This window comes from Euwallacea fornicatus, chromosome 23 (genome assembly GCF_040115645.1).
Source record: "Euwallacea fornicatus isolate EFF26 chromosome 23, ASM4011564v1, whole genome shotgun sequence".
Classification (NCBI taxonomy): Eukaryota; Metazoa; Arthropoda; class Insecta; order Coleoptera; family Curculionidae; genus Euwallacea; species Euwallacea fornicatus.
In genome coordinates this window covers 2,489,544-2,504,435 of record NC_089563.1, presented here as the reverse complement: position 1 = coordinate 2,504,435, position 14,892 = coordinate 2,489,544, and the positions used below count along the sequence as shown (strand labels likewise).

Sequence of the window (14,892 nt, the reverse complement as noted above, 5' to 3'; positions counted from 1 at the left end):
ATGACTTATTTGGTTTATCCTTCATGTAGACAACGTACATAATAATATGTTTTATCGTTGTCCAATGTTATAATTAATATTTTTATCTATTTAAAGCTATAGTAAGTTTAATTTGACTGTGTTTTTAATACATTGAATATTAATATTACCTATGTCTTAAATTTTTGTAATTTAATTTTTTTCATTTCAGTTTGGAATGTATCGAGCGGTGAAAAGTGTAAATCCTATTCGACAAGCTTTTTGATTGACAGTCAGTTGACAGTACGTGGTTTTAACACAGTAGAGGTTATAAAAAATTATTTAAAATAAAAATTAATTAGTGCAAATTAATTATTAATAATTATATTCATTAAAACTTATGAGATGATACATTTAATTCATTGACGATTTCGTTGTTCCAACTTGTCGTCTATCACAGGAAATACCTTCCATATTGCACAGAAATGGATGAAACTCAGGTGCAACAGAATGAGAAAGGTGAGGCCTTTGAAAATTGCTCAACAGTTTTATATTTGCCTGTATGAAAATGTATTGATCAGTTTATTTATAAAACGTTCGTATTTTAGACCCTTACAAACAAGTGGAGCTGCTCGAGCATGAAAACAAGAAATTGAGGGAGGAGTTCGACAGTCAAAGGGCAAAAATGAAGGAGCTTTTTTTGCAGAAAGAAGGTGAGAACATATTTAATCACAATATATAAGAATTTACTATACTTATTTGTTACAAAGTAAGGAAGAAATTATGCCTGTTTAAAATTTTAAAAATCTGTTTGCTATCTTTTAAGTTTTTTAGTTCAGTTTAGGTATAAATATAAAATTTTCATGGTCAAAGTAGCAATTACCCATAATATCACGTATGTAGTCTTATAAGTACCTATAGTTCAACATTTTAAGTATCTAATGCTTGATTGTTAATGTATTGTTAAAATTAATGCAAGCGAAAAAAATTTAACCAATAAACCAAGTTTGAAGGTAAACTCTTGTCAAATTGATTGGTTTAAATACCTATTATTGTTTTTCATACCGTGTTAAAAGTGTTTACATGTTAGAATTACTCAAGAAACCTGTTGATTAAATTTTCTTTATTAGTTTTTTTCACTCATTAACTGATTCTAAATTATGGATCTACAGCAGTATTATTTTAAAAATGTTTCTAAAAATTCTGTTTTCTGTAGAATTTACTATGTCAATTTCAAGTAAAATTAATGTACTGTATTTTTTACTTGGCAGCTGAACTGTCAAGAAGAAATGAAGAAAATAAATTGCTAATAGAGCAAGTTAAAAAATTAACAAATGAATTAGATGATCTTAAAAGCCAACTAGTTGTGGAGAGTATGAGAGAATCAAACTATGAATTGGAAAAACGTAAAGCTGAGGAAGAAATAGCATCCCTTCAAAGGTTAATTCATGGTCAGTATCACATATTTTATGTGCATTTCAGTAATTTAATTAAAATCCATTGTTGTATTGTAGAAACCATGGAAGAATCCTCCTCTTCAAGAACTATATATGATCAAGATTTGCAAAGACTGCAAAGGTACATACAGTACACTCAAAAAGAAATTGAACATCTAAAGTTTCAAAACACTCAGTTTCAACAGCAACAACAGCAATCTTCCAATCAGGTTAGTTTAAATATTATTCCTTTTTGTTTATTTTTTGTTGCCTGACCTCATAATTTATTAGAATTCCAATGGTTTGTGTCCCATTTTAAGCAGTTTTGCTTATCAGGTAATTTGCACATTATCTGAGTTGTTGCTTCAAAAATATAGGCATCAAAAGTATAATTATTTCAGTTAACTACCATTTTTTATACTGACAAGGTGTTTGTTCTGTAAAATGTTTAGTAACTACTTTGATCATAATCTTATAGTAAAATTTAAGAAGGTCAGATAATATTTTTATTAATTGATTGTGTTTTAATTTGTGTATTTTTCTAGGAGCACAGTTTGGCTCCTAGTGCAGTTATTAATGCATTAACTAAAGGCATAGCTAAAAAACTTGATGCATTTGGAGGCTCTCAAGAAGAAAAACCAGAAAAGGTATAATAATACAATTACAAATCTGCTAATCTAAAGTTTTCAAAATTCTAGTCCCAAGAAGATGTTGAATTGTTAAGGTCTTTAGTAGATCCTTTGGAGGACCAAATAAAAGCATTAAAGGAGAAGTTGCGCTCAACTGACGAGCAACTTCAAAAATGTCGAGAATGCGGGCATACATCAAACGAAGTAAATGAGGGAGTTTCAAATTTTTCACAATTGGTGAGGAAATTCGTTTTTTTTTTCAGGGTTTAAAAGTCGAAAATCAAACTCCAGAAAAAACAAATCTACAAAATACCACATCTACCAACACGTCCTTTGAAATCAGTAAAAATGATAATCAATCATGCGATATGTGCAGTAACTATGAGGCTGAGCTAGTTAAAGAGCAACAAAATGTTAGCGAATTCATGAAAAAAGTCCGGGAGGCTGAAAAAGCAGCGGAGAGACATAAGGAGGATTTAATGAAAGAAATAGGATTCAGGTAGGCATAAGTGGTGTTAATAAAGTTGGTGTTGTTGCATAATTTTTTCAGAAAGGAAATGGAAGAGAGATGGAATGAAAAAAGGGAAGAACACAAGCAGCAAGTCGCGGAACTTACCAGGACTACGGATTGTACTGAGCAGGATTTAAAGGAACTTCAACAATATTTTTCAGAGACAGCTAAAGAGATGAAAAGTGAATTGGTTAAATTAACGAAAGATCGGGAAAAAATTCACCAAGAATTAGACAGGTGAGTTCTACTTGCAATGGATATTCATGAAAAAAAAACTCGCAATCGGTGGTAAATCGTAAATATAGGACATAGATTAAGCTATTTACTATTAGCATAAAACATCTAACATTAACGATAGATGCCTGTTGAATTTATTCAAGGTATACATGTAACATTCCAAACTATATTTAATTTTTATTTAAACAACAACCCATTATTTTAATTAAAACTGTTATGGTTTATTTTCTAAAATTAAATGCTTGTTTAATCTTTGATTTCTATATTTTAGGTTGCAAACTGAGAATGAAAACCTCGTGGGCAAATACACCATTCATTCGCAACAGCTGCAAAGTGAGGTTATTAATTTACCTGACACTGTAGAGGTGAGCTTTTGACAAAGAAAAAATGATATTCAGGGATTTTTATTTGGAATTACGGATCCAGAGTCTTATTTTATTATATAGGGTATCTCTGAAATGACTGTAAAATGCTTGATCAAAAATTCTTTAATGAAAAATAAGGCATTCTAGGCAGATTTACCTATATACAATGTTGCTTTATTGTGCTGTTACAGGACGCCAAAGTTTTCAAATTAATATCGTTTTTTCCAACATAATTGCTAAGGTTTTCTTCAATTTCCCTGATTTTAAAACTAAGAGTTACTATACAAATTTGCATGCTCTAACATATGCATGATCTTTTTTTTGCGTGGAAATATTAAAAATAACGCATAATTGATAAATAAAAATTTGTATGTTTAATACCCCTTGTACGAATAACTAATTTTTTTCGCTACTACGAGTTGCCTTCGTTTTGAAACTTTTTTGTCTTCTGTAAAGTTTTCACTAGATGTGCAGTTTTTTTACAAAAAAAAATTATATGATACTTTACAATTCATCATTGTTGTTTAGTCAGAAGAACAACAAGAAAAAAATGTTATTTCAACTATCAACTTACTTTAATTCTTATAACGAATATTAAAAAAGTAATCCCTACGTTGAGAATCGTGTCGGGCTTATTTTAAAAATAATCTTCAAGGTTGAAGATCTTTACAGTAACTCAACTTCTGTGGGTATGGGGAAAGCATTCACTTTTGATTTAAGAGCTCCCCACAGGAAAATATTTAGGGGTATTAAATCCGGCAATTTTGCTAGCTAGTTCACGGGGCATCGCTGCCTCTTCCGGCCCATCTGTAAAGATATGCTTCATTTAAAAATCTACGAATTTTTAAAATAATCTTAAAACAGTGAGAGATTCGAATTCATTTCGACTTGAAGCAGAGGCATATGCAATTGGGACCTATAACACGAAATAAAATCAGTTTGAACTCTTATGAAAAATGTTCAAAAAAGTTAAAGGTTCGAAATAATTTCCATTCGAAGCAGAGGCGTTTGGTAGAAACAGTTGAAACCTGAAACACAAAAAGTGCAATATTACATAATTCCTGAAAAAAATCAGTATCCATTTCTGAGAAGAATTAGATAATGAATCCTGAAGAAGTTTTAAAAATCATTGAAACAGTTCAAGTTGCGAATCAATTTCGACTCCAAGCAGAGCCATATACTATTGAAACCTGAAACACAAAAGAAAAACATTATTATATAATGCCTGAAAAAATCAATATTATTTCATGGAAAAAATTCAACATTAGTTCATTTTAAAAAAATCTTCAAAACGGTTACACCTTTAAATTAATTTCTGCTTGAAGCAGAAGCGTACACAGCTGAGACCCAAACCACAAAAAGACAATATTAACTCCAGAAAGTTTTAAAATCTGCGAAGCAGCTCAAGTTGCGATATCATACTTCGGCAACGCCTACAAATGGTCTTAAGTATCTTTCAGAAGAGCCAAAATTGGAAATAATTCCGATTGTCAACTAAAATTCTAACTACATCGTTCTCATTGATCGAACAAAACTACGATTGAATTCCATCCACTTTCACTCACTGGGTCGCGCTTATACTAACCGCGTACCTCACGAGTCTTTGGAACAAAAGAAAACCAGAATATCTCTAATATTAATGCAGCGCGAATTACAAACGTCCTGCTCTTCGCCGTGCTAACACTTGACTGAATCATCTACGAAGTGATACCGGTAAGAAAACATACAAAAAATTTACAACATGCCTTTTGTTAAAGTACAGCTGATGATAGGAATCATCATGCGATGTTTCCAGATTTACTAAAATGGGAGAGAGTTGCGAATCCAATTAGTAATCAATTATTATTACAGTAATTTTGTTGTGCAGTGGTACCCCCACGGAATAAAAAATTACAATTCCAGTTGCACAGCGAGCTTAATCGAAAAAGGACTCTGAGGTTTTTCAGGAACAATAATAATTTACACTTTCGCATAGTATTAAATAACTCATGTTCATAATTAATATAGATATGTATATAATAAAGGTAAAGCCACTATCAACCTTAACATTTTGTCTCGATCTCTTAAAAACTTAACAACTTCGAGGGATGAATGATACACATATTTAAGTATTCATTTTTCTTTCTCTTATCGACAGCAATCATAGCCATCATATCGCGATCCTACAGGGGCAATTTTCCTTTCATTAAATTGTCCAAAATTCCTAATTTTTATTAGTATGTGATTTTTGTAAGAAACTGTACACATTGGATGTAAATGGATAAGTTTGTCTGAAATGTTTTATTATTGGTTTAGGAACTTTCGGTCTAGCATTGTAGTAATTTCCGGGCCACCCTGTTTATAAATAACTATTAGAACTTGCAAACGGGTAAAGCATTGTACTTGATTTTGAAATCATAACTAATTTTCATACATCACATATCGGAAGACAAAGGCTGTTATTATCTGAAAATGATTGTGAAGGCTCGTCTACAAAAAAGCCGTATTCGGTGTTGACTCCGTTAAATATTGTATCATGCAATTACAATATGTCGTAGGAGCGGCACGCAAAATTCCAAAAAAGAAAAAGAAATGTGTAACAAACGTTTTTTTGTGAAATTTTTGGTCCGGGAAACATGTCGCAATGACACACGTTGGTCTACGTAGACGGGTCTTATCTTCTGTTCAGAAAAAAAAGAATTTGAAGCCACAATAAGAAGTATATTTTTCGTTTATTTTATAAGAAAACATGTCATTCCAAACTGAATTTCTGCACTGGTTCGAATTAGATTAACAATAATATCTCGTATTTTTCTTAGGAATTACATGAGCTGGTACTTAAAAATCATCAAGATTTAATTATTGCGAAAGTCGGTAAAGAGGCAGCCGAAGAAAAGATAAAGAATCTTGAATCCAATATCGTATTATTAAATAGCCAATTAGAGCACGACCATCACGAAAGAAAAGTCGTAGAAGAATCTCTAGATTTTGAAATTAAACAATTACAGTAAGTGCAGCATATATATAATTTAATTTACTTGAATGCTTATGACATAGTACGACATAAAAAAAGCAACTAGAATTAATAGTACTATTTTTAAATAAATTCTAGAAAGCAAATAGATAGGCTAGAACGAGAGAAAAAGCAGTATTTAGCCAAAAACGCTAATGTGATAGAAAAAGACGAGCAGATAACACAATTAACAGATAATGTGGTAAGCTCTGGCTTAATACACTCATTCCTTCAACACAGAAACAAAACACTGAATACTTTAATTTTAGAAAAAACTGGAGGATCAAATTCAAGGATTAAGGAACAGAGCTCATGCCCTACAAGAGGAGCTTGAAACCAGTGAAACTGTGCAACGAGATTTTGTTAAGTTATCTCAAAGTTTACAGGTAAACTTCAATAATATTGACTAATTGCGACTGTCTTTCAATCAACCCTTTCAGATTCAGCTGGAAAAAATCCGTGAAGCGGACCACCAAGTACGATGGCAGCACGAAGAAGATATCGAAGAATGCCCTTCCTGTCGCATCACATTGGCCACTTCTAAGGTGAAGCAACACTGCAGACACTGCGGTCAAATATTCTGCGTAAAGTGCGTTTCCAAAGTGGTCATGTCCGGGCCTAATATGAGACAGTCAAAGGTTTGCGACGTGTGTCACACTTTGCTAGTCAAGAGTTCGGCTCCTTATTTCAGTAAGGAACCCCCAATGAACTGAAATTGTTTTGTTGAAGGAGTTTTTGTTATGTGATGTTTAAATTTTATTGAAGTCTTTATACAGATGCTGTGTATAATTAGACTATTTATTATTTAAAGAACTAAGAAGTTAATAAAGGTTCTGATTAATTCAATTTAGCTGTGTGTCAGTTAAATGCAAATTGACATGAAAAAAATGTTAGATTCGGTAACGAATTATTTTATAGATTCTGAACAAATGGCCAGTTAACCTTTTGGCATTAAGATGATTATACCTATGAACGCGTCACAATACCGAAATAATATTTAAGTCGACGAAGCCGACAAGGGTCCTGTAACAAAACTAATATAAATAAAAAATTGTTTAATTATGTTTCACCAATCAAATAAACGATTAATGTTGTAATGATAATAACGAAAAGTGGGGATTATTTAAAGGGATGTTTGAACAGCTGATATTAGTGCAGGGGCATATATGCTGCCAGGGAGCTGATTGGTTAAGATTTGACGTTTTTCCATAAACTTAGTTTGGTTATGTTTATTATAATATTTTAATTTTCCAAATTTCTTCTAGTTATCACTATTATTTGTTTTGTATTATACGATTTAAATACATAACTTTATTTATATTCAATTTTTAAACTGTACTTAAAATTCAAATGTAATGGGTGGATGTTCTGCTTTGGGTTGCAGAAATTCCTCTGCGAAAGGTTTCTTGATGAGAAAATTTCCAAAAGACCCAAAAAGAAGGCAACAATGGATTGCTAATACAAAGAGGGGTAACTGGATACCCTCTGAAGGTGCCTGTTTATGTGAGGCAAGTTTAAAAATTGCTTCTTTTGTATTATATACTTCACGCTATCATTCAAACAACTATTTGCGGTAGCATCTCTTACTGCAAATAAATATGTACAATATTTTAGGTGCATTTTGCCCCTGAGATGTGGGAGAAAGTAAGACAAGATGGATCTCGCAAATTAGCTAACCATGCCATACCTACTATATTTAGTTATGCCCATTATACATCAAGCAAAAAGTGTAGAGGAATGGATAGTTTGACTCCTCAAAAACAGGATATTTCCCAAAGGAAACTAAGTAATATATAAAATTATATTAGCAATCTTCCACATCAACAAGTTTTAAAAATTAAGATGTAATATAGATAATTGCTATATTAAGGTTTGTTCTAGAACCTCAACTAGAGTCATCAAAGGTGTGGGTCGAATTGCATCAGGTGTTACAAGAAAATGAGCAAGATTTTATTATTGTTAAAGTTGAAAAAGATGAAGTGATAGAGAAAGTTAACGATCAGTTTTTCAATATTGATTCCAGTAATATACTATTGGATAGTCAAGGAGAGGAAGCTCAAAGCAAATCCAAGCATGTACCTGTCTTGTCATTACCAAGGTTACTTCTTAATTTAAACAATTTGAAAGGCTATAATTTTATCCGTTTAACTCATAATTAACAGCTCATATGCTAGTTTATAAATAAATAAATGAAGCCATAATATTTTTCTTTTGGTCCAAATTTCAGTAATAGCCTGATTCATAAGCCAAGCCTAAAGAGTCAAAACAAACACACATTACTGATAGATGATATGGTAAGCTTATGTCAATTTCATTACAATTTAACTGGGTTTAGCTAAACACATTTCTGTGAACTGTTTATGACTGTGAAAAAATATGAAAAAACATATTTAGCTGAATCCAGGCTCCAACATTTAATAAACTAAAGGCAGCATATGTTTAAAGCTATTATTATAGGAAAAACTGAAAACTGAAAATGAAGAACTTCATTTCAAAATCCAAAGTCTACAAGAACAACTTAAAAACCGTGAAATTGAACATCAGAAAACTGTTACATTTTCCCAGATTTTGCAGGTATGCTTCAAAGAATTATTTTTTTGCGCAACAAGATTTTTTAATAAAGTTTCTAGGTCAAACTCAGTAAAATGTGCAAACAAGCCCCTGAAGTTAGATGGCAACATGAAGAAGATATTGACAAATGCCCTTTGTGTGCCAATATATTAATGAGCTCGGAAATGAAGCAACATTGCAGACATTGTGGACAAATATATTGCACAGAATGTATCACCAAAGTGGTATTGTCAGGCCCTAATAATAGACCATCCAGGGTTTGTGATGTGTGTCACACTATGCTAGGCAAGATATCAGCCCCTTTTATAAGTAAAACAAGTTCTATGGGCTGAGGAAACAATTTGACCGGAGAGATTTTTTTGTTTAAATTTTTTTGGAACTACATTGTGTTACGCCATATTAAAATCAAAGTTAAGTTATGGAGACTGTTTATTCAGTAAGAAATTGGCAAATCGAGGATAATAAGGCACTGAACTGTAAGTGACTTAAGTAGAAGACATAAACTAAGTTTTTTAATGGTTTCAATACAGTTTTTTTGTCTTATAAAATTGTAAAAGTAGTCCCGCTATTTTTGTTATATTGAATTCCTATGAGGGGCATTAATGATTGAAAATCTTGAAATTATTTGAGCGTATTTGATTCATACTCCTTTCGCTAACACCAAACGAATGAGTGAGATAGACTGCTGATCGGATCGTATTCGGGCATGTCATCTATTCCTCTCATTTGCCAAGCAACTTTTCTTATTTGAGGTTAACTTTTTGAATATAAACCGTCAACGGAAATTTTATTGTTAGTACGAAAGAAGAAATAATTAATTTTTCTTTAATTGAAGAAGTGTTAAATTTGCGACAATAACTTATTACAAAGATTGTATTAGCATAATACGAGGAAGGACAAATGGACGATCGCGCACAAACCTCTTCAATAGGTAAGTTAAGAAAATATCTAATAAATTAAAAATGTTGCTTTCTGTTTAATAAATAATTGAAGAAAACAATAGTAGATAATGATACGTCCAGATAGAAAGTGTTTCTTATCCGTCGCATTTTGTTAATGCTCAAGACAGACAAATATACTATCTTCTGTGGTGTATATACTGTTGTATTCACTAACATTTTTTTATAAATATCAGATGAAATCTTTGGAATTATATAAACTAATCCAATTATACTGGTACTTTGCATTCTTCCGACGCGTATACATGCAACAAAAAATTGTGGCATATCACTGCCCTGCACCGTTTTCTTGTTATGCATTACTGTTGTGGTGTATCAAGAATTTAAATGTAGGAGAACATACTAGAAGTGTGATTTATACGAAATAACTTCTATATTCCTTGGAATACAAGATATCTTTTTCTTGATTTCATAAATTTACAGTTTGTCTATATTTACTACTACACAAATGTTGACACTGTATTTGCAGATGAACCAGCATATCGACCAAAGAAACTGCATCTTGCACAACTTTCTTAAAAATCCCTTGCATTGCTAACGTAAATGTACCTAGTGTTTATGAACTGGATTATTTTTTTAGCATTCTTACCTTATGTTATGTGCACTTATAAACTTGGGTGAATGTGGATTGTTTCCGCGTTCTATTTTATTGGAATTGAAATCATATAGACGTTTTTCAAACTTCAGATCAGACCAAAGCATTCCTTAATGATATGGAATGTCTAAGAAATATAAACCAAAAAGATCTTGAATGTGTAATTAACTTATTAAATACAAAGGAGTCGCAGCCAACAAAGCCTGTATATAATGTCTCAGAAGAATTATCTGAAAAGCAGATACTGAAGTTGCACTTAGAAGCAAAACAAAATTGGCAAAAACACAAAATAATTGAGGAAAGGGAAAAAATGTCTGAAGCAAATATAGAGAAATATAAAAGTCAGTTATGCAAGTTAACAGACACGTTGGCTGACACTGAAAAAGGTATGTACTTCGAGATTGACCTTTTGATAGTTTTATAATTCAAAACACTACATTTATATATTTTTTCAGGATATAATGAGAGAAAAGCTCAGCAAAAAAAGTTAAAAAAAATTAGTAAGAATTTTGCCAAGGCAATTCATCATTACTCCGTGAATTTTAATTTTAAAGTCAGCGTTAAGAAGCATTTTGATAGCAAATTGTTTATAGCTAGTATTAAAGTAAAAGAAGCATCCATAGACTTTATAATAAGCCATGACGAAAAATCTGTTGTTGGTAAGTTATTTTTAATATGATTTGTACTTGAATATTCAAAAGTTTTTTGAGATTTTGATGCTAGTCTGGTTCTTTCCTCTGAGGAGATCCAGGAATTGAAAGAAGCAGCGAGTATTGGACATAATGTGCTGGACGTTGGAGTTCTTTTAAAAAGATTGAGGCCATTAATTCTGGCTGCTAGTGCTAATTAGTAATAATTTTTATTTAGATAATATTTATGGATATCAATATAATATAATGTCTAACAATAATAGAATTTGCGCCCTTATCTTTAAGCGGCAACATCAAAAAATCTGTCAATAACTGCAGACACTTCATCTGGCTTGTGTTTAATGTATTTCTCAGGATTTTTGGTGAAGTTCAACACTCCATACCTAGAAAATAATTTAAGAAAAAGTACTCTTAATTACCTTTAATTTTACCTATTGAAAAAGGCGTTATATTTCGGAATAATAAGCTCTTTATTGTCTCGCTTAATACTTTCCCTTAATTCAATATCAGGTATAGAATACCCTCTTTGAACTTTGGAGATATCCTCAACTTCCTTGTTAAAACCTGCGAACTTGTCTTTTATAACAGCACGTTCTTTGTCCTTTAGTTTGTCGCCATGGACAAATGGTTCGTCGCATTCAATATGATTTAGTAATTTATTCCAGCTAAAAATAATGCTTTTAAAATATATTCATTATTATCAAAAATGGCAATTTTGTCAATAATAAGATAGCCAAGGTAAAAAAGATAAAATGACAAATATAATAAATAAAATATCTGTGTCTTATCAATGAATATTATACAGTAATTTCTGTTATAAATGCAATAATATTAGAACTAAATAACGCTTTTAGGAATTAAGAGACGTGTGAAGTTTTCACTGTTAGGACATGCCGGAATTAAAATGTGTACAGTATTTTGTTAAGTTTCAACATTGAGTTAGTCTTGGAATGAAAAGAAATGACAAAAAAGTTATCAGCAAAAACCGGTTCTTTAGGTTCTTATTTTCAGGTCTATAACAAAACACATCACTTACCATTGGGAATAAGCCTTTTTATGCTCTTGTATGGAAGCAAAATAATATTGTTCACATTTCGGTTCGGCAATCAAATAAAGCTCCAATAAGTTACTCCTTTGCAGCGACTTTAACACATAATTATTATTATTCAACCTAAAAAGAGCTTTAAGAGCCACGTCACTGTATTGTTCACTTTTACTTATCAATGTGTGGTTCAATTGCACTAGAACCTTCTCTGTAAAAATAAAAAAACAGTGCGATTTATGTTATGAAAATGAAATCTTACTAATATATAAACCAATGAAAGCCTTATTTTGATCGGCAGGCTTTAATTTTTCAAGCTGCTTTGCATAATTCAAATCTTGCGCCAATACAATCCCTATAGTATCACTGTAATCGAGTAGGTGTTCAAGAAACATGATCACATTACTTGTCAGTTCATGGACAGTGCCATCAGGTGGAAGTTGAGTCACAGAGTCTGACCTAAGGCTCTCAATGAAATCCTCTAAAGCTTTAGCGCCCTAAAAGCAATATACAGTTAGAATATTTTAGTAAAATAATTACAAACGTATTACAGTGGATTGAAGCATCTGTAGAATACTCTCAAACTTCTGCTTGACAATTGAATCACACTGCTCAATAGTTCTTTCAAAGTCCGGTTTAAGGGAGCGGAGCTGCTTGAATATTGGAAAAATCACCAAAACAGTCCCAAATTCGTGTCGCTGGATACATTTTTTGGCTCTCGTAACAATGTTCTATAAAAACGTTTTTTGATCTACTAAAAATTTTATTACGTTAAAATTACTTCTCCTTCCTGTACTAAAGCATCCATGGCTTCTCTTACTATAAGCTCAAAAACGCGAGGACGGTGAGTTGGAGTTACAATATCTTTCATTAAATGCTGTTCAATTTGCATTAGTTTATGTATGGCTATTACGCAAATTAAATAGTTTTCCATTTCTTGCTCATTATCTACTTCTTCACCACTATATGAAGTATCTACAGATAAAAATAAATGTTAAAAAAACCTTGCTAGATAACTTTTTATAAATTTTTGTTGCCTAAATGAGATGCTCTTCTAGTCCCCAAATTCAACCCTGTAGAATGTTCCAAAGTCTGGGAAGCCCTCAAAAACATCCTATTCGCTTTCCTCTCAAATGCTTGCAGCCTCCTAGTGGAATGCTGTCGTTTTGCTTCATGCCGATTTGGGAATTTGGGCTTCTAAAAACCTTTGTTCCCCAAATTAAATTTCTATTAATAATTTATTACCAGCATTGGTGAGCTAGTAGTGCCATGCACACTACCTCCGCTAACAGACTTTTGGTGATTGCGCAACATATTAAGGGAACGTTGCAAAACATTTCCGCGAGTTTTACCGTAAACTGTTAAAAATTCATCCCTGTTATGACTGAGAAGCCAAGAAGAGATCTTTATCAGCTGTTCCTTGGCCTCTGGCGGTAATTGTTTGGGATGCGCCTTAGTTTCTTTGGATTCTAAGATACGCTTTTTATTATAATAGAAAACTAGGGATGATGTTAATTTACCTTCAAAATTAATAAGATCAAGCAAAACCACTGGCAGAATGGGCGTATTGTATTTGTCTAAAATTATCTTGAATTCTGCATTTAATTTATCACTGCCTTTGTGAAAGAATGAGGACTAAAACATTACATTTGCAACTGAAATGTAAGTTCAACTAATATTAACATACCACATTTATTAATTCCACACTCTGAGGGATATTTTTTTCAAAATACTTTTGGGCATTATACAACCGATTAAGAGCGTCAATGTATTTATCCAAATCAATGCCTCCTTCTCCAGGCCCTTTTTCAATTATGTGCTCTACATTGCTGGAGACTTCATAATATCCAATCACATTGTCCAGTAATTGCAAAGTGCAATCAATGTCTGGACAAATTTCAGGAATGTTTATATATCTATTGGTAATAATATATTTTGAGACAATAAAAGGATACTGTATTGAGCTTTTTGGAGACTCTCAGTTTCATTATATACTGGTAGAATTGTTTCCTCTAAACGAGATAATCTTTGATCAAAGGTGTTCAAGATGGTGCCAATGCCTTTTGTAATTTGGGCACTCTTGGACAAACGCTCTTGTAAAAGGGATAAATTTGTTTGTTCCTGTAAATCGTTATCCATACAATATGCATGTATTTTATTACATTTGATATATTTAATTAAATTTAAATATTATTAATCTTATTTTAAATTGCACACCCGAAAAATGGGCCTTTGCTATTACATCAAACAATATTTAGGTAAATTTCTAAAGTAGGTAAAAGTTTTAAGTTTTGATAATAGATAACAAATGTGCTATGAAAAAAACATACTAAAATAGCTAAATATATTAAAAAAATGTATAGATTTTTATTTGTATTGCACTGTTCACATTAATTCAAAAGAGGTAAAACACAGCTCTAATTGTGGAAGTCAGTAACTTCAGTGTATGAACAGACGCTAGCGCATATCTATATAAAATATACGGCAAAAAACTTACAGGGTGTACTGATATTGTGTTCTTACCCCAATATCTGGGATAACACCACAATACATTACAAGTTAAAGTTATTGAAATATATTTTTTTAAGACTTTCAACTGATGGAAACTTAAAATCATATAATAAATATGTAGAAAATAGAGTATATTATTTAGCATAGATGTGATTTTCTGCAAGTTTTAAATTCATTAGGTAAGGAATACAATTTTACCTTCTCAAGCTTATGTAGTATTTCCAACCCTGGTTCTTCATTCATCTCGTAATAACTACAGAATTCTTTATTAACTTCTAAATATCAATTATACAGTTGGAGGAAAACACTATTTTAGATTTAATTTTAGTTTGTTTATTTTGGTATCTTTTATTTTTTGAATGAACCCATACTTAATGTCAGCTGTTCTAATGTCACTCAAAAAATGAATTTTGATTGACATATTAGAAAAGGTTTA

At 31.6% G+C, this 14,892-nt stretch overlaps 3 protein-coding genes across 4 annotated transcripts; 2 read left to right on the top strand and 1 right to left on the bottom strand.

Moving 5' to 3' along the window:
• Positions 1-256: 256 nt before the first annotated feature.
• Positions 257-6,974, top strand: LOC136346477 (rab GTPase-binding effector protein 1-like). The gene is made up of 13 exons (XM_066295659.1): positions 257-477; positions 567-671; positions 1,230-1,409; positions 1,473-1,624; positions 1,940-2,041; positions 2,093-2,227; positions 2,287-2,522; positions 2,574-2,771; positions 3,043-3,136; positions 5,935-6,122; positions 6,228-6,330; positions 6,398-6,514; positions 6,569-6,974. The coding sequence occupies exons 1-13, from the start codon at positions 444-446 to the stop codon at positions 6,839-6,841; spliced, it is 1,917 nt and encodes a 638-aa protein (XP_066151756.1). The 5' UTR covers positions 257-443; the 3' UTR covers positions 6,842-6,974.
• A 350-nt stretch (positions 6,975-7,324) lies between these two features.
• Positions 7,325-9,118, top strand: LOC136346490 (THAP domain-containing protein 2-like). 2 transcript variants are annotated; one of them, XM_066295680.1, is made up of 6 exons: positions 7,325-7,636; positions 7,743-7,914; positions 8,010-8,226; positions 8,356-8,422; positions 8,586-8,702; positions 8,752-8,919. In XM_066295680.1, exons 1-6 carry the CDS (start codon positions 7,484-7,486, stop codon positions 8,770-8,772), a joined length of 747 nt encoding a protein of 248 aa, XP_066151777.1. In that variant the 5' UTR covers positions 7,325-7,483; the 3' UTR covers positions 8,773-8,919. The 2 variants fall into 2 exon arrangements, with proteins under 2 accessions (XP_066151777.1, XP_066151776.1); XM_066295679.1 differs by having other exon boundaries at positions 7,327-7,636; positions 8,759-9,118.
• A 1,977-nt stretch (positions 9,119-11,095) lies between these two features.
• Exo70 (exocyst complex component 7) lies at positions 11,096-14,840 on the bottom strand. The gene is made up of 12 exons (XM_066295649.1): positions 14,655-14,840; positions 13,901-14,066; positions 13,633-13,832; positions 13,466-13,580; positions 13,191-13,414; positions 12,983-13,142; positions 12,727-12,920; positions 12,497-12,676; positions 12,208-12,442; positions 11,940-12,156; positions 11,335-11,568; positions 11,096-11,286 (listed from the first exon to the last, which is right to left on the bottom strand). Exons 1-12 carry the CDS (start codon positions 14,697-14,699, stop codon positions 11,184-11,186), a joined length of 2,073 nt encoding a protein of 690 aa, XP_066151746.1. The 5' UTR covers positions 14,700-14,840; the 3' UTR covers positions 11,096-11,183.
• Positions 14,841-14,892: the final 52 nt, after the last annotated feature.

Coding starts and splice junctions, on each gene's coding strand:
- LOC136346490 (XM_066295679.1), top strand. CDS start 7,484: ATGGGTGGATGTTCTGCTTTGGGTTGCAGAAATTCCTCTGCGAAAGGT. Junction 7,915..8,009: donor TATTTCCCAAAGGAAACTAA/GTAATATATAAA, acceptor GGTTTGTTCTAG/AACCTCAACTAGAGTCATCA. Junction 8,423..8,585: donor CATTACTGATAGATGATATG/GTAAGCTTATGT, acceptor CTATTATTATAG/GAAAAACTGAAAACTGAAAA.
- Exo70 (XM_066295649.1), bottom strand. CDS start 14,699: ATGAATGAAGAACCAGGGTTGGAAATACTACATAAGCTTGAGAAG. Junction 13,415..13,465: donor TGATCTTATTAATTTTGAAG/GTAAATTAACAT, acceptor AGCGTATCTTAG/AATCCAAAGAAACTAAGGCG. Junction 12,677..12,726: donor CTTTAGTACAGGAAGGAGAA/GTAATTTTAACG, acceptor ACGTTTTTATAG/AACATTGTTACGAGAGCCAA.
- LOC136346477 (XM_066295659.1), top strand. CDS start 444: ATGGATGAAACTCAGGTGCAACAGAATGAGAAAG. Junction 1,410..1,472: donor CCTTCAAAGGTTAATTCATG/GTCAGTATCACA, acceptor GTTGTATTGTAG/AAACCATGGAAGAATCCTCC. Junction 6,123..6,227: donor TTTGAAATTAAACAATTACA/GTAAGTGCAGCA, acceptor AATAAATTCTAG/AAAGCAAATAGATAGGCTAG.